The sequence below is a fragment of the Peromyscus leucopus genome, chromosome 12, assembly GCF_004664715.2.
Source record: "Peromyscus leucopus breed LL Stock chromosome 12, UCI_PerLeu_2.1, whole genome shotgun sequence".
Lineage (NCBI taxonomy): Eukaryota > Metazoa > Chordata > Mammalia > Rodentia > Cricetidae > Peromyscus > Peromyscus leucopus.
Window position 1 is genome coordinate 3844715 of NC_051073.1, and position 22110 is coordinate 3866824.

The 22110-nt window shown below is 41.8% G+C and overlaps 1 protein-coding gene across 1 annotated transcript in view; it reads right to left on the bottom strand.

The window, feature by feature from the left end:
* Positions 1-22110, bottom strand: part of Dyrk1a (dual specificity tyrosine phosphorylation regulated kinase 1A) — a 135571-nt gene that overhangs the window by 19631 nt on the left and 93830 nt on the right. Inside the window, 6 exon segments of the mRNA XM_028879950.2 lie at positions 2204-2350; positions 4691-4977; positions 9388-9535; positions 12283-12471; positions 14407-14526; positions 17677-17873. Coding sequence (XP_028735783.1) covers positions 2204-2350; positions 4691-4977; positions 9388-9535; positions 12283-12471; positions 14407-14526; positions 17677-17873 — 1088 coding nt within the window.

Consider the following 22110-nt stretch of genomic DNA (forward strand, 5'->3'; position numbering starts at 1 on the left):
AAAGGGCCAGCACCTGCTCACCACAGGTGGCACTCCTGCTAGGCTAGACGTGGTTTACCAGGAACAGCTACACTGGAGATTCAATTAACCTAAAGACTGTATTTCAACATTAAGACAAAAGTAATCTCAGGTTTAATAAAACTCAAATTCAGACATTTGTAGTCTACCGTCTCATAGACATATCCTAGAAATGAAGACATGCCTGGAATAGTTTTCAAGCAAGTTTTTTCATAAACATTTTTGGTTGAACTGAAAGCTGCAGAACCAGAGGCAGCAGAAAGACCATAAAACCTGAGTCTGAGTAGAGGAACAAAGAAGGCAGGCGGGGAGAAGGACCAGGCCGACTGGGGAGCATCACAAAGGCCCCACTGGGAAGCTGACTCCAGAGAGAGCACAGTCTCCAGTGCCGTGTGGGAACCAGCAGGAAGAAGTGTAAGGGCCGGGCAGGGCCGGTGGGTGGTGTTTTCAAGGGACCACAGAAAGACGGTGTGCTGCGTCTGAGGAAAGGGGGCAAGAGAAAACGAGTCACCGCAGAGACTCCCCCACACAGAGGAAGGGGGATGTCAAACACAAAGAATTTTTTATTTTGACAATGAGAAAAGAGGGAAGCCACTAAACTCCCAGGTGATCCTAATAATGTTTAATCCCAAGAAAGTTGGGAATAATAGGATAAAATTACTTAAATTCAAATAAAAACAAATATTATGGAAGTTGCTTCCAACCGGCTCATGAATGAAGTTAAAATTAAATGTAGAAAAGAGGGTAGAAACTGAGTATGGTGTGTATCCCTTTAGTCTGTTATATGAGAGGCTGAGTTAGAGGAACACTTGAGTCCCAGAGTTTAGGACCAGCCTTAGGTAACATGACAAGATCTCAATTCAACAAAAAATAAGAGCACAAACAAAAAGTATGGTGATATTTTATTTTACTGAAATGTGATTTCATTTGTATGTTAATAAATAAAGTTGCCTGGGGGTCAGAGCTAACAGCAAGCCATAGCGAAAGCTGGGCGGTGGTGGTGCACACCTTTAATCCCAGCACTTGGTAGGCAGAGCTAGGCAGATCTCTGTGTGGTCAAGGATACAGCCAGCATTGGAGACACACGCCTTTAATCTCAATACCAACCATAGAAGACCTGGAGGGCTGTACAGACAGGCAGTGACGAGGCGGTCATGTGTTTGGGTTTACAACCAATGAGAAGGCAGAACAGAAAGACTATATAAAGACAGACACACAGGAAGTAGGTCTCTTTTGGAGAGGTAGGACCACTGCAAGAGGAAGGGTAAGGTTTTAGCTCTTAGCTCTGACCTCTTGGTTTTCTTCTTTGCATTGGTTCTGTGTTTCTTATTTAATAAGACAGTTGGTTACTTCTACAGTGAAGTTATTTGGCCTTTCTTTTTTCATTTATAAATGAAAGTTTAGATTATGATCCTAAATAATTAACTTTTCTACAAAAAAACAAACAGAGCTGGGCGGTGGTGGTGCACGCCTTTAATCCCAGCACTCGGGAGGCAGAGGCAGGCGGATCTCTGTGAGTTCGAGGCCAGCCTGGGCTACCAAGTGAGTTCCAGGAAAAGGCGCAAAGCTACGCAGAGAAACCCTGTCTCGAAAAACAAAAAAAAAAAACAAAAAAAAAAAAAAAAAAACAGGGTTCTACAAATAAGTAATCAAAACAAAACAAAACAAAACCTCAGTTGCTCTGCAGGGGAGTTCGCTGTTTCTTACCTCCACATCTATCAGAACACAGGAAGCCTGAAGACTGTAGGCTCTGGAGCCCTAAGCCTCGACACTTCCTAGTTCATCTGAAGCGACCCAGGCTGCATCTACCAATTGTACTGTCCACTGCTCTTCCAGGATCAAGTCCCAGTCTCAGGGTTTTAACTAGTGCTCACACTATTATTCAGGGTGGCCCTCGATCACCACACACTGAGGCTTTTTGTTACAGTACTTAAACCTGCAAAATACCTATGAGATACCACACTCTACTCTAATTTACTGTTCTCCTTCATTAACATATTAACGATCTTAGTTACCAGTTCAGAATTCTAAACCTACCATTATATAACTGACAGAGTGTAAAATAAGACCAAGCTGACCTCATACCCAAGTGATCAAGCTGTTAAGCAGACACTCTCCTAGGAAGACAACTTTCAGATGGCACTGTCTCTATGGAAACAGAGCTGCACACCAACCCTTCACATACCTCATTGGCACCACTGAACAGAGGCTCTCCAGTATGCATTTCAACCAAGATACATCCAAGGGACCACATGTCGATAGCAAGGTCATAAGGCATTCCCAGTAGCACCTCTGGAGACCGGTAAAAGCGACTCTGAATATACTGGTATATCTGAAACATATTTCAAAATAGTATTAAGTCTGTATGTTGTTTTTATTTATATATTATTTATATTCAATATCAGATTAAGAATACTACTCACGGCAACAGAAAAGCTCAACATTACACCATGACTATAGTTAAATAACTAAACATTTCAAAGGAATAACCAAACAAAAAGTTGGTTAAGAATTCAGACCCTTTCATGTAATGCAGTCCTATATCAGTAGTCAAGAGAAATAGGAAACCAAGTTAATTACCCTGCTCTCAGGCAGTTGTATAGCATGGATTAGGACTTGGATTTGATCCCTAGCAAATTCTGAGATCACAAATACTCCAGTCCCAAATGTTCTGGACATGAGGTATTCAAACTGTACTATGTTTCTGAGTGTTGCCAGGTCAAGCAAGCCATCCTCCTGACTACTTTGGTTAATCAGGTTTTGCATCCAATCACTGAGTGCCCTAGCTCAGGCACACACGCTTGCCCTCCAGCCACCTTCTGAGTCTGATCAATATAGTACAGCCATGGGCAGGGTCATACACAAACACCTTGCAAGTATTTCCCATGTAACACCAGTACACTTTAGCACTTCAACATTCAGTGGCCTAAAGTAAGATACCTCAGTTTGTGCAAACAGAGATAACACTGCTTGATATGATGACACAACATAGGACTGAATTTAAATCAAAAGGAAAATTCCTAAGTGAAAAAAATCGACTGAAATTATTCTCACAGTGGACATGTGTTTCCATTCACAATGTATTTTACTCCTATAACCAGGAACAACTCTAGGCTTTTCAACAGCATTTCAGGCTGTACATTTTGCTTCCTAATCCAATTAAGGAAATATTTCTACAATTATATAGCTTTTCTACTAAAAGATAATTGCAGAAATGACAAAAGATAAGCCTGCTACTTAAAACCTAGATAAAAGCTGGACAAGATGGGAATTCCACAAGCTTGAAAAACAAAGAATGGGGATGCTGATATAAAAATAATAACATCTGGATGTTAGCTTTAAGAAGTTTCAATACCAAGCCGGGCAGTGGTGGCGCATGCCTTTAATCCCAGCACTCGGGAGGCAGAGCCAGTCGGATCTCTGTGAGTTCGAGGCCAGCCTGGGCTACCAAGTGAGTTCCAGGAAAGGCGCAAAGCTACACGGAGAAACCCTGTCTCGAAAAACCAAAAAAAAAAAAAAAAAAGAAGTTTCAATACCTTTATGTAAATAACCTTGACCTCTTGAGAAGGAACCCTGTAATCTCTATGTGTGTGTAAATACACCATCGGCACAGACGTCATGATGCTACAAACTGCAGTAGGAAATTTGCTTTCCTGAACCAGCAAATTTCGTTTTTGTTTTTGCTTTTTGAGACAGGGTTTCTCTGTATAGGCCTGGCTGTCCTGGGAGACTGACACACACACACACACACACACACACACACACACTCACTCTCTCTCTCTCTCTCTCTCTCTCTCTCTCTCTCTCTCTCTCTCTCTCTCTCCCCCCTCTAGTCTTGAACTCAGGATCTACCTGGACCTGCCTCCCAAGTGGTGGAATAAAGGCATACACCCCCAACAAAACCAGCTAAATTAAACCACAGTAGACATGTCTGGTTTTTTGTTTGTTTTTTGTTTTTTCGAGACAGGGTTCCTCTGTGTAGTTTTTGCGCCTTTCCTGGATCTCACTCTGTAGACCAGGCTGGCCTCGAACTCACAGAGATCCACCTGGCTCTGCCTCCTGAGTGCTGGAATTAAAGGCGTGCGCCACCACCGCCCGGCCAGACATGTCTGTTTTTAACAGTGTGAAGAAAACCAGTTCTGACGTCTCGAATCTGCATCAACTCAAACGTAATGGGGGAAGGAAAGAGCAAGCACGTCCACCACCTGTGCTGTCTCTACACAGTACCAGGATTACCAAAAACACCGTATCTGTGTGCACTCCTCAGTTTTAAGAAATATTATTTATCTTGATGGTGTAGAGAAATAATTTTTAGTCAAGAACCTAGTTCAAAAGTTAGAAATACCCAAATTTATACTAAAGGCTCTACTTACAAGCTACAAATCACCTAATATTTAATTTTTTTTATCTTTTACTCTTTTTGAAAATTGCTAGCATCAAAACAATTTTAAATGTCCACTTAAAAAATCATTATCTTCCAATTCAAGTATTACAATCTGGATTTTAAAAGATATCAGAGGATGTAAAACACGTGCTACATGTTCAAGATAAACAGCCCCCCTCTAACTGCCTCCAAACTGTAAACACATTGTTTAAAACATGTTTTTCATAGCTAACTATACTGTTCTACCCAATTCTATTGTTAACTCACAAGTCCCAAAGTAATACTTACCCTCTGCCCCAACTGACAAGAACTGCCAAAATCAACGATCTTGATTGCACTTCTTTTGGGGTTACACAGGAGGATGTTCTCAGGCTTTAGGTCACAGTGAATGATACTAAGTTCTGGAGTCGCAAGGAAAAGCAGTGCTGTGCACATCTGCTGTGCAAACTTTCGTGTTAGGTTCAAAGAGACCCCTCGGAAGTTGGTGTTCCTCAGCAAATCATAGAGATTATAGGACAGCATTTCAAAAACTAAACAAAGATGGTTCCGAAACATAAAGTGGCGTTTCAAATGCACTGAAAGAGAAAAGAAATTTCACTTCAGTTATACATAATGGTGAGAGGAGCGTCAGCATAGACTTGTGTTCTCCAACACTCTGCTGTGCAGGGCAGAGTTGAAGGCGAGGAACTCTGGAGATCAGCCCAGTGTACGAGCCTGTTCTTCCATTTGTTAACCGTATCTGTCCCTCTCCCAAGTTGGACAAGCAGTCTACTGGGTTGTGACATTCCATCAGAAAGCCTGGGTTTAATGGTCATTTTCACCAATAACTGGCTAGCAATTGTCTGGCAACTGCCTAAGTACAGCAGTCTATTTTGGGGTGTTAGTTACAGCAAGTATCTGGACATCATGCAGAGTAAGTTCTTGAGAATCCATGGTCAACATGTTTATTATGTTCAGTAAACTGAGAAAAGAAAGTCTTGTGTAAAACTGCGAAGTCCATGTCGAGCACAGAAAGAAACGAGCAGCAGGCCTGTGCCTGGGGACAGTCTAGAAGACAGGAGCGACCACTGCTGCCCTCTACAGGGCTCCTAGTAAAACCCCAGCTGTGCTGCAGAGCAGAGCAGAGCAGAGCAGAGCAGAGCAGAGCGTCAGTCCTCGAGAGCCGCAGCCTTCACACAGCACCCTCAGACACCTCAGAAAGCATCTGTGAGTCAATGCTACGATCATAGGCCAACAATGTGAAGGTCTGAAGTCAACTCTTCACTATGTCTTGTAGGATCACAAAAACAGCTTTCTCTACAGATGTCTCCAGAACAACATAACAGTATCCAAACGCCCATTGTGTGAGAAACACACAGTTCCGGACTAACTGCCTTGAGAAGTACACATCTATAATTATTTTTAGCATTCATGATCTAAGTGATCTAGAGTTAGAAATAACCACACAAGAAGTATTCTATGTGGTTCACATAGAAATCTACAGCATTCCTTGACACTGCAAAGTAATAAAAAATCATCTTTCAAAGCTGCCTAAGGGTGTGTATTATCTATTCTTAGTCACTTCACAATTCCTAGGTATAAAACTAAAAACAGCCCCTTGACACCTCCCAGACATGGGCCCCGTAGGGATTTTCATCTCCTGATTAAGCAGTAGTCACAAAAGGAATGCAAAAAAATTCTGAAAAAAAAAAAAAAAAAAATCTCATTGTGAATGTGAAAGTCTGCTCAAGAAGCTGTAGAACCAGAATGTTCTTCCAATGAAAGATTTTTCACTTGCTGCTAACCACTCCATTACTGAGAACTTATGACACACTAGCAGGAAAAACATTAATAAGGAAAACTCAAACAGAGATATGTCTGTTCATTTTTTTTTAAACTGGATTCTGAGAGAATGGAGAGTTAGTAAGATTTTCTCCAATATATGAAACGAAAACACTTTTTTTGTTGTTTGTTTTGGTTTTTTTTTGTATTTGGTTTTTGGTTTTTTGAGACAGGTTTTCTCTGTGTAGTTTTGGTGCCTGTCCGGGATCTCGCTCTGTAGACCAGGCTGACCTCGAACTCACAGAGATCCGCCTGGCTCTGCCTCCCGAGTGCTGGAATTAAAGGTGTGCGCCACCACCGCCCAGCACGAAAATACTTTTAACCAGACCGCTGTCACTAAATATTCCAGAAAAGAAATTATTCTGTGAAGAAGAGAGTAAAAGGGAAGGATGGGAAAGCCTCATGGATGGCAGTTTAGAGTAAGAAAGAGCTGAACTCTGATACCCCGTGGCATACGGTGACCATAAAAATAAAAATTAACTGTGAACCTCAGACATGAGGAAATGATTCCAAATACTTTCATCACAAACAAATAATGAATGCTTATCCTGGCTTGAACATTATGTAAGAAGGCACACATACACTGGTAGACAAAAAGGTGTGCTACTACTTGTGCCAATTAAAATAAGATACACCATATGGCAGGTGTTTTTAAAGTTCAAACGTGAGATCATCAGAGTCAATTATATCTGTCAACTGCCCGAAACTCCCAATGTACCATCAAGAAGAAACCTTGAACCTTAAATGTGAGCAGCTCAGAGGGTCTAAACCTCTGTTGCTGCTGTCATCCACAACGGAGTCCTCAGTTTTGTTCTGAGTCACTGTGGATTTTCCACACAAGGCACAAATACAAGGCACAAGAATCAGAAAGAAGATGAGGCATGTCCAGAGATCTCTGTAACTCAGGCATCCCTGGGCGACCCTGGACACTAAATAGAACCAATGTGCAGAGCAGCTTCAGGCAGTGTGGTGAGAAAAGGGTCTGTTCCGACAAGGAGGAAACATGAAAGGCTGTCACGGGATGGGGGGTCTCTCAGACGGACGGGCGGACGGACGGACGGACGGTCTGAATTATCTGAAGCTCACACTGTAGGCATTCTGGGAGGACTAAGCCATAACGCGCTCATGACTTGCTCTAAGATGCCCATTTGAAATCTGGTTTCATCTATGACATTACATTTCCCATTACAGTATTACAGCTTCAACGCTGTTACGTCTCCGTGTGCACATGCTCCAAGTCAAACATTAAGAATGTCCAGTAACTTACTAACAGCAGCTAAACCTTTAAATGACTACAGAATTTGGGGTAAATTGGGCCCTTCAACATTGGCTGTGAAAACAATGGATAGCTGGGTGGTGTAGGTTTATTTTTTTATTTCTTTTTCATTTACATTATTTTACTTGGAAATGTTCATGAGTACAGTGAAACTAAACTTCAGGAACAATGAAAGTCATTAGTTTACGTATTAACAGATTATTATAAAAGGGAAGCACTGGCCGGGCGGTGGTGGCGCACGCCTTTAATCCCAGCACTCGGGAGGCAGAGCCAGGCGGATCTCTGTGAGTTCGAGGCCAGCCTGGGCTACCAAGTGAGTTCCAGGAAAGGCGCAAAGCTACACAGAGAAACCCTGTCTCGAAAAACCAAAAAAAAAAAAAAAAAAGGGAAGCACTGAAATTATTTACATGATGAAATACTTCAGAACATCAGTGGTATGAGCAGCTTCATGTGACACCATTTCAACTGTGATTTTAGCCCACATACTTTCCAACAATGTTATTATCTAAGTAAGAAATAATCATTGTCGTGTAGAACTGCTTTGGTGCTTCTGTATTTGGAAGCAGCATTTTGTCTCCAACTTTGACACCTTTTTTCAATCTCTTCACCCTTTCCTTTCACATCTGACCCCACAGCTAGCTCTCTGGAGCACAATGCCACCTTTAGTCACAGTTTCAGGGACACTCCCATCAACTCATCCTTTGTCAAAGATCAGAAGACACTTCTATGTGTGTGTGTGTGTGTGAATGTCTGTGGGTCACATATGTGTAGGTGTCTGTGGAGGCTAGAGGAAGACCTCAGGCCACCAGAGCTGAGTTCCAGATGGTCTGTGAGCTGCCTGACATGGGTACTGTGAACTCGGTGGCATGTGTGAGCTGCCTGTGAACTCGGTGGCATGTGTGAGCTGCCTGACATGGGTACTGTGAACTCGGTGGCATGTGTGAGCTGCCTGACATGGGTACTGTGAACTCGGTGGCATCTGTGAGCTGCCTGATATGGGTACTGTGAACTCGGTGGCATGTGTGAGCTGCCTGACATGGGTACTGTGAACTTGGTGGCATGTGTGAGCTGCCTGACATGGGTACTGTGAACTCGGTGGCATCTGTGAGCTGCCTGACATGGGTACTGTGAACTCGGTGGCATGTGTTTCTAGCTAGTGAATAAAACAATGGTGTTTCATGAAGCATTAACATTTTAGATGTGATTTTAAAAAATACGAAAGCTGTGGGAATGTAGAAATGGCCCAGTGGATGAGAATGAGTATGTTCCAGAAGACCCAAGAGTTGGATTCCCAGCACCCATATTGGGCAGCTTCTACAACTGTCTGTAACTCCAGCTCCAGGGATCAGATGCTTCTAGCCTCTGCAGATCTGTGTATACATGTACATATGGACATACACAAAAATAAATCTTTTAAAAGTATGAAAGGTGTCATTAGAAGGTATTTGGCTCTAAACTTCCCAAATTTCCCGATTCTTTGCTCACTGTTTTTGTTTCCTGCAGGAAGATGGTGTAACAATGAGACAAATATTGAGTTTGGGCTTATGCAGCGGAATAGGTCCAGATCCTAGCCACAGCACCCTAAGACCTTGCACACGCACTACCAAAAGGAATTTTTCTGTAAGTTAAGGCTGAAGTCATCCTCCTGTGGGACGGCCAAAGGAAAAGCAGTAGAGGAGACAGGGTGTAACAGCATTCAATGCTGCTTCACTGGCCGAGTTCCCCTGGGGCGGGCGGGCGGGTGGGGTGGGAGCTGAGATTCCAGTTCATTAAAAAGACACATCAAGCCCACAGTGCACGGTCAAGTCACGGGACACGGACTCCCTGGACACGGCACCTGTGAGGTGACTGAGAAAACACACCAGCAGCCCGAGCCGCGAGCCCTTACCTATGTAGTACTTCATTTCAGTATCATGTTTGTTCATGAGCTCAAGCAGCCGCACTTCGATCTGGGCTTGATTCAGAAACGCTTTCTTGTTCTTTATGATTTTAATGGCAACCCATTCTTGTTCCACTCGATCATAGGCTTTTACAACCTACAAAGAAAGACAGGCAGCCCTCAGTTTCATCAGTGACAGCGTTACAAGTTTACATTTCTCCATATTGTCTACCTACTTAACTCCCATTTCCCTGTACCTCCCTCTAAAAACTGCCGCTTCCACTCAACGGACCGACACTTGACCACAAGGAGCTAATCCTTCTTTAGAACTGATCTCCTCTTGTATCCGAGGTACAGTAGTTCTAGATGTCCACAGAATGGACAACTTCAACAAAACAAAAACTGTTTTCCTCCTTCAGAAACAATATGACTCCTGACCAATGCTCAGATTTTAATTTTCACTGTGTGTGCATATGTATATATGTATGTAAGTACATATGTGGTTTTTAATTAATCATATTTAAAATAAGACAATTTACTCAACTACTGGGGGGTTGTTGTTGTTGTTGTTGTTGTTGTTGAGATAGGGTCTCACTGTAAACCCTGGCTGGCCTAGAACTCCCTACGTAGACTAAGTTAAAGTCAAAGTCACAGATCTTCCTGCCTCTGTCTCTCCAGTTCTGGGATTAAAGGCACACATCACCACTTCTAGCTCAACTATTCATTTAGTGTAGAAAAACAATGATATAATCCCAAGAATACATAAAAGGTTCTAATACTTCTCAGAAAGCAGACAACTTCCTAATTTTAAATTAGATTCTCATACATAAAAACAATGAAATAAAAGAATGTTTATTTTTAAAAAGTTACCAGTAAAGTATGATAATGGAAATGCCATAACTAGAAGATGTTTTAAAATTCTTCGACCTAGACACAAATATCAGACCTATCAACACATTACACATTTGTAATATGATACACATAGTCTGATAGGAGGTAATGGTGTTAGGTGTATTTGACCACATTCAAAAGGTCTGGAGGTGGAAGAACCTCAAAAGATGCCAATGTGAAGACTGATAGTCTCTAGGTTAGGAAAGACAAGTCTGTTGCACAATCTGAATCAGTCAAGGTCAAACATACTGGAAATAAGTTATGCATGGTTGGAATGAAAACTGAACTCAATTCTGAAAATTGTTACCCGCTGCCTTTTATGTCAGAAGTTATGCCTGTAAGCATGTGACCCAAGGAGTCCAATCTTCTTTTACTTCTGTGGCAACCATGCCCACTTTAGGTATAGTGACAGGTCAGGACCCAGAGTCCAAAGTCTCTAGAGAGCAGAGGTCTTTCACAAGTACTGAGTACCTGCGGACTTCAACAGCCAGCTGCTTAAATGCTAGTGGGGGAGGAGAGGAGCAGGGCGGGGGGAGACAGAGGGCACACTATCCTGATGTGCACACTTTGCAGCAAGTTTAAAAGTGCCAGTGCACAAAATCCAGTCACAAGAGATTCTTACTTAGGCCTACAGTCCATGCTTCCCACAATTTTCAATGTACAGTCAGGACTGATAACCAATGGCTAAAGAGACAAGAAAATTCCCTTACTTGTCAAAGACCCGACAGAAGATTCAGATAAATTGAGTCACACGGACGGACGCTGCTGTTCTGGTGAGTGGCAGTCCTAACTGTGAAGCCCAACACTGCCGTCCTGGCTAGGGGGCCCGCCGACCTGCATAACCAGGTCCACTTTCAGACCGTGCTCCTCTGCTCTCACCAAGAGCACAGGCGGCCCCCGTGGAGAAGGACACACCGCGAGTGAGACTGAGCAGCACTGCCCGCCATGGCAGAGTCACGAAACAAGCATGCAGGTCCTGCTGGGAGCATGTGCCCCAAGGCTGGCGCACTATGTATGCGAGGCAGTGACAGCACTCCTTTCATTTGTGGGGTGTTTCCAGCCTTCTTCACTAAGAGGCAGGCCTCGCTGGGCACTCGGGAGGCAGAGGCAGGAGGATCTCTGCAAGTTCAAGGCCAGCCTGCTCTAGGATGAGTTTCAGGACAGCCAAGGCTACACAGAGAAACCCTGTCTCAAAAAACTAACCGACAGACAGACAGGCAAACAGAGGTAAGCCTCAATAATGCTTCATTAAAGGCTTTATAGAAAAGCCACAACTATTTGTGACACACAAGAAAATATCCATACAGAGAGATTACTAAAAAATACTACGGAAGCCTTGGCTTAGGAGGAAAGGGAGCAGACGGACAGACGAGTGCAGGAGTGGCAGACAGGAAACGAGTTCAAAGGCAGACACAGTGAGGAGGGTGAGCAGTCCTGACTAAGCCTGCTGCAGCTGGGTGTTCAGATGGACACAAGAACTGTAGATGCAGAGCAGGTGAGAGTGAAGAAAAGGCCAGGTCCACTGTAGTCACCACAAACAGAGAATTTGTGCTCTCTGCTGCAGGATGGAGAAAAAGGAGTTCTGAAGCCTGTATGCCTGCGTACAACCTGATGCAGTTAGATCGGCTGGTATAAAACCCAGAGCACAGTTCCAGCCTCAGGAAGGGAAAGAGTGCTGCTGGCTGTGCCGCCCCAGGTCTGAGCAGCCAGAGACTTCTAACTCTACCCAACAGTGAAGGATGACTAGACTCAGCCAGACAACAGAGGGAATGCTAGCTGTCCGCAATTAAAATTAATCACTACAGTCACGAGCGAAAAGTAAACAGTCAGCAGCAAAACAAACATTTAGAAAACAAAAGGTTTATTATGGCTGGAGAATTATGATCATCTAAGTATTTAAATATATACCGTTCATGTCAACTTATTAGTATCAAAAGTGCATTACTAAGGATATGCTATCATGATTAAATAGAAGTCTTAATTAATGAAATTCAGCATTCTCCATTAAATTACCTGTCCAAATGAACCTTTGCCTATCAAGGAGTCAATTTCATAACGATCCATCCATTTTTCTCCGTTTTTTACAATATAATCATAGTTGTCATCATCATAACCATCGTTGTAAACCTTCCGCTCCTTCTTGTGACTGGAATCGTCTCCCTGGCCTTGTTGGTGTCTTCGCTTCTTCTTTGCATAGTAAACCTGTAATGAACATACACAAGGTTAACTGTGACTTAAGTCACTATTGATCTGTATAGTAAAAGTATACTCTCAACAAATCAGTATAAAATTGATGAACAACTTTTTTTTAATAAAAAACGCAAAACAAAGATTTTCTGCAGTTGATATCTGAATGCAAAAGTATAACCAATGGGGGGAGGGTCCATAATAAAATTCAATGCTGAACTGCAGATACATTTTATAAATAAGAGGTAGTAAGTGGTCTAAATTTATAAATAAGAGGTCTAAACTATCCCATTAACAAAGGACCAAAGTCCCTCACTTACACTTTTGTTAATGCACAGCATAATTTCTATACAGTAAGATTACATAGATCTTAGAAACACAATGAGGAACCCAACAAAAGGAAGGAATAACGTTTTTATTCCCTTCGAGTTCAAGGTCTTTCAGGCCTTCTCTAGTTAATAATAATTTGGTAATCTTAGAGCAAAAGGTTTTTAAAATTAAAGTTTTAAATACCAATGAATTGATGTTTTACTAAAGCCATCCAATTTCTATGTCCAGAATAATCTAATGACTGACGAAAGCCACGCCCATTCTGTCCACACACCTCCTTGCCAATCCCTTAAGCCTTTGTGGTCAATCACAAACCAAGTTATTTTTCTCACAGCTGAGTGTCTTACAGCTTAGTTTTTAAAGCTACTGGAATGACAACAATAATATCCTAAGAAATTGGTACCTTGATACACTGTGACAAGACATCTGATAAATGAGCTTCAACAAAGATGCTATTAACAACAGTTTAACCGGGGTTTGATAACAATTCATCACATTAACAAACTGACATTGACACACTGTGAGAAACAATGTCTCAGATATTTCCAGAAAATCACAAGGTATAATAAACAAATGTGGACAGAATCTACCTCAGAAACGTTCACTGAGGCTTTCTAATTTTCTCTTGACACAGTGCTGAAGCACTAAATGGTATGGACCTGCTCTAGCACTTCCATACACCTAAGAACACCTCTCTGTCAAAGCAGCTCCAGGGCCTACAGAAGATAGACCTTCCGTGAGAAAGGCTCCGGTGGGGAAGCACGGCTCTTCCACGCGTCTCTGGAAACCTCTCACGGAACAATCAGTTATAAAACTAGAGTTGAGGCCAGAAGCAAACGGCAATCGAGGAGAAAAGGTCCAAACACCAGAAAAGAATTTTAAGTGGCAACAAGCCAAGTTACAAGAGATAATTCAACATGCTTTTTTCTTTAATCCTGTTTTTCAGTGAAAGTTTTTTGGTATCTTACCATGGAAAGACACAGATTAAAAAACACACAGAGCCCTGTCATCTCAGCATTCAGCAGGTGGGGACAGGAGGACTGTTGCAAGTTCGAGACCAGCCGAGGCTACAGAGTGAGATCCTGTCTCAAAAATGAATGGATGGACAAATTTTGGAGGGAATGTAAAAGACACGACAGAAATATAATTAGTTCAAATGAAGCAGGTCCTTTTAACTTAGCAGTCAATGTATTTCACATGAAGTCCTAGTATCAGGACTATAGCAGAAATATATACATATACAGAAATACATAAAAAAAAATGCACACAGATGTGTATCTCACATATAGTGTATAATATATATGAAAATTTAAGCAAAAGTCTACTGCCTATAAGCTTTTTATAGTTATTTGGTCTCCTCTCTCGCTCTGAGAAAAGCTATAGAAATAACTCAGCATATTAAATATACCTTGGAAAGGAGGAAGTCATCTAGTATTCTCATCTGCAGTCTTTGTTAATACATTTTCTATAGTTGTAATTATGCTATTTATAAATCATTAACTTACAATTCATTACAATTATTAGAAATAAAACACATTTAGATGTCTAAGAGGCAACAAAACACTTGTCCCTTGTTCTATTGAAAATGTAGATGATACCATAGCAAACCAATACTCTTACCTCATTAATATGCTTATATGTTTTGATCAAGTCGACAGAAAGTTTTCTCAAAGGAGCAGTTGCTGGATCACGAAAGGTCTGGGGCATCCGCCTCTGTAACATGACAATGTCAGGCATCACCTTCAATAGACAGAAAGACTAGCAGTTTAACTACGCTGCAGCTGTGCACTGCCCTCTACCATAACCTCGTCACGTCCTCTCTACTATAACCTAGGAAAGGAAGGCCTTCTACTACAGCCTAGTCAACTCCCTCTACCATAACCTAGTCAGTCAAGTCCCCTCTAGCATAACCTAGTCAAGACTCTTTTTTGGAAGAACTTTTATTAGACTCCACACTCTCAAAGTTATTTCTTTTATCTGGATCCTAAGGGAAACAACTTCTGGAGCAAATAAACGAAATGAAAAGATAATATGCCAGACAGTGGAACTATAGGTACATCCATGCTGGAGACATATGTGATGCTACCCCACATGCCTTCTCTACTGGACATTTTGTCCAATGACAATTCCTTTTGAATTATTTCTAAAGCCTGACTGTTTACAACAGGCAGATAAAAACACACCTAGCCACTGAACCAGCCTACAGCTTCTAAAATCAGGTGACCACAAAAGGCCAGTGCTAGATGCTGATTAAGTATGGCTCTAACATCCCAGACGCTACCCCTCTAAGAAGCATCTGTCCCTGTTATTGAAGAAGACCAAAATCTACACAAGCATGACAATGGCATGGAGTCCTTCTACAAGCACCGTTCTGCCACCAGGCCATGCCTCAATGAAGGAGTCCCTAAAAGGGCTTCCTCAAGTCAAGAGACTCAAATTGCACACCTACAATAATGACCACCAGACCATTCTTATGCCACTGCTCAGCTCTTGGAGACCTTTACAGCACTCAAGTTTTGAGGACCAGAAGACCACGACAAAGCTTTTTTCAAAGGTCAGCAGTTTGAGAAGCTGTTCTCAGAGTGATCAACGAAGCAGGGAGAACAACATTTTCACCACATCCAGGGCACAGTGGACCGCAAGAGCACCAAGAGACGCCTTGAGAGCTGGACTAGCCCAGAGACCAGGGTTCCTCGGTCAAACTCATCTGCGCTCACACCTATGTGATGCTCATTTCTTAACTATTTTCCAAATAGAAGCTTTTATATTTATACTCAACACATTCATGAGGAAAACTAATGACTAGACATACAATCTAAGCTCCTTTCAAAGCACTTGGGCACCAAGTTCCACTTAAAAGACATTGATAAAGTGATAAGAAGCAATGAAAATCACATTTTGAAATTTATTCAAGATAACAGCCAGAAAATACTTAAGAGGGTCTCGAATGAGGTCCCAGTTCTACATTTAATAACCTCTCAGACATGAGGTGTCCCTGTGTTTTTAACTTAAGTCCTAAGCAGATCTAGAGCTAATGCTATAAACCCATCATATACTCCTTGGCAAACGACACCACATCAGTCCTAAGGAAGACATCCTCTCCTAAACATAAATAAATAAAAAATAAACTGCCTTATTAGACTCAGAAACTTGTGGACTTTGAAAGAAATACTTCATTATCATTTAATAGTCTTGTTTGTTTGTAGCCCTTGATGTCTACTCACCATGTAGACAAGGCTAGACTCACACTCAGAGATCTGTTTGCCTCTATCTCCAAAGTGCTGGGAGTAAAAATGTGCGCCCACACACCTGCCTCTATTTAGTAGTCTTCTTACAGCACATAATCTTTAAAAACATTTATGACTTAAATCAGAAATATTAAGCAAAATATCATTTAAATGACTTAAAGACAAGATACTAGCTGAATACATGGGCGATGGTGGCGCATTCCTTTAATCCCAGCACTCAGGAGATAGAGGCAGGTGGATCTCTGAGTTTGAGGCCAGCCTGGTCTACAGAGCAATATCCAGGACAGGCCCAAAACTACACAGAGAAACCCTGTCTCGAAAAACTAAAAAAGATACTCGGCTAACTAAATTATCAACTAACATGATATAAATTATCTTAAAGGATTTTTTCCCTGGCTCTCTGTAAATAGCAGCTATTATAAATCCAAGAGCTCTCTATCTAAAGGAAGCAAGCAGAGCTGGACTTGGAAGTCTACAACCACTCACACACAGAGAGAACTCAGAAGTGGAAACTACTCTCTTCAGCTGGAAAGCACGTGAGTCAAGATCCATGTGACAGTCGCTGCTTTAACGCAGACGGAGAGTAGCCCTGAGGACACTGTGCTGTGTCTCCAGCACACTACAGGTGGACCTGCTCCACTCACTCTCTGCTTCCCCCTGTACAAGACCAAGAGCTTTCTAAACCTGAACATTCAAACATGGACCTAACTTCTAAATCAACTGACTCAATGAAACAGATTCTAAGTCACAATGCTGCTGTTCACATACTCTACGCTTTGCTAATGTATTGAGAAGCCTCACAAAGGACGCCTATAACATAAGACACTCAACCACAGCCAACTACTCATTAAACCCATACACATTACTCAACCAGAGAAAGCATATTTCACTCAAGTAATCCAGTGTAAGAAATACTTGTCATTCCTCACTTACTATACTAAAAGATCTGAGTAAAGCAATGGCTAACTAAAATCCTAAATCCATTAACAGCAGTCACGTTCCTGACTCACCACAGTAAGAAAATAAATTCTACCTCACAACCACAGCCAGTGAGAAGATTCCCCCAAAACAGTAATTAATGTAGGGCACAGCTAATTCAAACATTTAGGATATACCCATGTGTATACATCCAATGTGCTCATTGAGAGATTTCAACATTCTTTTTTTAGTCTCAAATTTATAAGAAATTGCTGGATCTGTGGTCTGAATATTAGAACAGCATTCTTAATATTCCCACATCCTTTGAGTGTTAAGGATTTTTGTCTATAATTTTACAAATGTAAATAAAAGTGTTTATAGCATAAATTTGTTGTAATTGATTCTCAGTTTCCTATGCCTTTCTTATTTAATTTACGTTTTAATTTTCTTTCCATTTTAAATGCTCTTCTTTAGAACTACTTTCCCCTTCCTGGTTCCAGACTGAGAAGCTGTGGCTGTTTATGAGTATCTTCCAGTACTCGTGTTAAAGTGGGGGAAGAACCAAGACACTTGAACACAAACCGCTGCACATCACGCTCTGTTCACCAAGGCTTCCATTTAACAGGTAAAACTGAATGGCGGCATTCTGCCATTTTACTCGTCTGGTATTTTCAAAGGGATAAGCTATAATTTCAACATCATCTCTGATAATTAATGAAATTACCTGGTTAGTTAGAGGTTGCTGAATCTGGTCAGAATACGATAAGGCAGAAACCTGCTGGTCACTTAAATTTGGCTGGCGACGGTCACTGTACTGGTGTGAATGGGGCATCTGTCCAGCCATCTGAAGGCCAGCAGCATGGAATGAAAATGACGGTGCAAGCCGAACAGATGAAGGTTTGCATGCTGAAGTCTCTCCTCCTGGGAACAGACAAGCGAAGGGTTAAAAAGCAGTCACATCCTGACACTTCAATTAGTACTTTGGGACATCCAATATTATTAAAAACCTTTGTAACAACCAACAAGCGTAGTCATTCAACGTAACAGTTATATGTTAAATATGGTATAAAACAGATTAAAATCCCTTTAAAGTTTTTTTTATAATGAACAATTAAAACTTTAAAATATTACATTTGTTTACTTTTTAAATTTTTGTGAGCTTGTGTGCACGAGCTCACACATGCCATGCCATGGTGCACACGTGAAGGACAGAGCGCAACCTGCAGGAATCAGTTTCTCTCCTTGTTCCATGTGAATCTTGGGGGTCAAACTCAGGTCATCAGATTTGGCAACAAATGTCTTTCTCTGCTGAGTCATCTCACTGGTCCAAAAGTAACAACTTTTAAAACTGATTTCCCCATATGAAATTCTTAACACTTAAGAACCAACCTATGGTGTGAATTCTTGAGAAGGGCCTTGCCAGTTCACCAGCTGCCCACAAACACATCTGAAAGCAAAACTAGCAGTCCGCACCCCTGGCTAGTGAAAGGGCTACAGGGACGCTCTCCCCTGACGGCAGTAACCAAGAGTTGAGCAAACAGATATTCAAACACCTAGCTGAATTTAATTTGAGGATGCTGGATTCCCCTAGACTTTCCCAGCACTGCCCTAACAAAACTTAGACCTGGCAAGCTGGAAAGAGTGGGGGTGGGGGTGGGGTGGGGGGGCAGGACAGTCAGTCATCACCATGGTAAGCTGGGGACCATGATCATAAGAATGTCCACAGCAGAAAAGGAAGATGAACACTGTAGTAGTCCACAGAACTGCTGATGGCCAACAAAAGGTAATAAAAAAAAGTTTCCTATCGCCAGCCAAACTTGTGATTAGAAAAGGCAGATTTACAATCCTGGTCAATCAACTCCGTACCTCAAATACCGTGTTCTCCTCTTAAACGAATGCCCAACATTCACCAGACCAGACTACCCAGAAAAGGATGCTTTCCCTGAAGTTACCGCTTTAGCTAATACTACAAGAGCAGAGACTAAGCCAGGCCATGAGTCTGAAATCTCAGCTCTACCACACGCCTTGAATGTCAAGTTTCGTGACGACAGTAACTACCTGACCAGGGCGCTGTGAAGGGGGAGTGCTCAGAGCAACTCTAGGAACTTGGCTGGAAATGGCCAAATAGTATCAGCCATGACCACACTGTCACACGCTCTAACTTTCGTGGGATGGCGTAAAAACCATGCGGACCATGCACAAGCTGGTAGAGCACAGCACCTCCACCTGAATGCTAATGAAGTCTGCAAACTCCGAGAACAAGCTCAAGGTCCAGAACTGCAGTCTGTTTCTCTTTTCCTCCAGAGCAAAAGCAGCTCCACTCTGGAGTCACCACAGAGGGATTCCTTCCACAAGCCACCTCACAACCAGCCCCCAGTCTTGTGGATTCCATTCCTCCAGAACACTCAAATGCAAACAAGATATTCTCACTTCTACCACCACATCCCACCAATGATCACCAAAGGATTACTGTTGGATGTTTATTCAGCCCGTGTGTACTTCTGCATTCTCGAGGGATGACTGGCTAGAGTGCCCTTTCTAAATGCAGGGCTCAAACCTATCACCTTCCATCGCCCGCCTCTGGTCCTGTTCTTAGAGCAGCTTGTGTTTACCACGGTGCAGCTTCATCTAACCAACAAGTCAGGTGACATCACACCTATGTTCCTTTGTTCAGAGGTAATAGAACTTTCTCATAAACTTTCCATTTTTCAGTCAATTTAATTAAATGGAGAAACTACTCAGTTAAGGAAAATAAATTAAATTCCAGAGAATTATCCTACTACCTGACGTGAACAGCAGCCATGTCCATAACAGCAAAAATTCAGAATTCTAATTGTCAAATGAATGGAGGAGGGCTTTAATCTATATGCTAAAAAGAACATATGGCAACAGAATATTAAAAAAAATAGAGGTTCTTAATATATAAAGAGAACTTGACAATAGTAATACAAGACTTAACCATTCAGGATCTTAGTTTTCATAATTACGAGCCCTATTTAATGTTAAGAAGTCTAAATGAGAACCCACTGTTCTTATTATCAAAGCTATGGTGTTAATATGCTGCTACACGTCACACCAAAGCCGAAGTTCAAGGTTGAGTTCCCTGCTGCTGCTGCTGCTGCTCACATCCTACAAACAATACTTCCCAAGAGGTACTGTGCTTTCCAACCATCTTTGACTCTTGTCAAAAAGGTAGTAATGATTTGGATATGCAGATCTAGAATAGAGGTTGAAAGTTAACATCTCAAAAAACTACCAGTTGATGTCAATACTATTTTAAACAGATCTACAAAATAATTAACCACTTGTGTTGTTGGTTTTAAAGAGTTGTACCAGCCTGGCACTCAGGAGCCAGAGTTCAAAACCATCCTAGTCCACACAACAAGTTTCCTGGTCAGCCAAGATTAAAATGTCTATAAATAAATGTGGATGGATAGATAAATAACTAAATAAGCAAATAAATAAGTAAATAGATAAATAGGTTGGAATTTGTTCTCTAGTCAATAGCAGTAGCAGATGATGCAAAAATAAGCAATGTCTGAACACACAGTAGACCAGAGGCTCCCAATATACTTACTTTCCCAGTTACTTTTGCTTTGTGTTTTTTGTTTGTTTGTTTGGTTGGTTTTTCAAGACGGTTTCTCTGTTTAGCCCAGGCTGGCCTCTAACTCAGAGATCTGCCTGCCTGAGCCTCCCAAGTGCTGGGATTAAAGGCATGCAACCAACACCTGGCTGCTTTGGTTCTTAAAGATGAGAGTGAGAGAGTGTGTGTGTGTGTGTGGGGGGGGGGGTCTGTGTATGCACTCTGGTGTTTTCCTGTACATAAATGTTACATGTTAGGTGGAAAAGCACCTGATCCTCTTTTTACAATCTGCCATTGGTTATCAATGAGTGCAGATTCTCTTCTGGGATTTTCAAGTTTTGTGGTGTTGTATACACAGGGATATTTGACAGGTGTACTTGACATGTTCACATCTACTTCATACTCAAATCTATGTATAAATGTCAGAAATCAGTATGTTCATTTCCTCCCATGATGCCAAGAAATGTAAGATATCCACTCATTATTTCTTTCCTACCATAAAACTCTAAAAAGACAAGCTAATGCAGACATTTCTCTCAAACTGACCCTGAATGGAGCAAATTATCATATATGTGTTCTTCCCAAGGCTTCTTCTACCTTCCATTTACACTCAAATGGTAACTTCACAGTGGGCACAGCTCATCTTTCAGCAGAAATGATAAGATAATGAAGCACTAGGTTGAAGCATACAAAATTGTTGACATTTAGCTTCCTTTGGGGTCTACAGTAACCATTCTGTATGATTCACCCAGTACCTACCATATTACAAATGATCATTATCCCATTAAACTAACAAGCAACTATAATATTTTAGCCTAAGAGTGTACAACAATATACACCGTCATATGAAATGATACATGTGTAACATTGAATTCTTCTCTCCACACTCCACACTGATGATGTACTCCAGTCCCATAGTCTGTAACTTACTGAAGCACATTGCAGCATCCTATGTGTACCTCTCCCAACCTTCTCAACTGTGGGGACTGTTGTTAACCACAAAAACACGTTTCAACTTTCAAAAACCCATTCAAATGCTGTTGCCAAATTAACAGCTTGAAAACGAAGTGTTTCTCAATGTGTTGTAGGCAGACGACAGTGGCTGGAGAGCAGGTCCCTAGTGAGAAAGAAGCAACACTGGCTGCATGGCCTCGTCCATCAGCAGACTGCTGGGAGCTGGCATAGGATACCCTCAACACTGCAGACCCCAGGAGAGAGCAAACTAAACAGCCCGAGGAAGACCTCAGGAAATGTGACAAGGAGCAAGCAACCCTTGCCTCTGGTACTTGACTTGTCTCACGGTCACTGGCCTGGAGTACACCACACTCAGCTACCCTGACAGGTAGGTGTCTCTACTACCACTGTGCAGACACAAGACCAGGGACTACACTGTTTTATATTAGATCTTAAAGAGGTAAAGCCAACACAAGAACAATACTAAGGAACAGATAAATGAAAATAATTCAAGTTAATCCAAATTAGAGCACCCAAATACGTAAACTCTGAAGCTAGACTCTTGACACGAATCCCTTAAGAAACACCAGGAAAAACCAGGCTTGCACAGAATAAACCTAC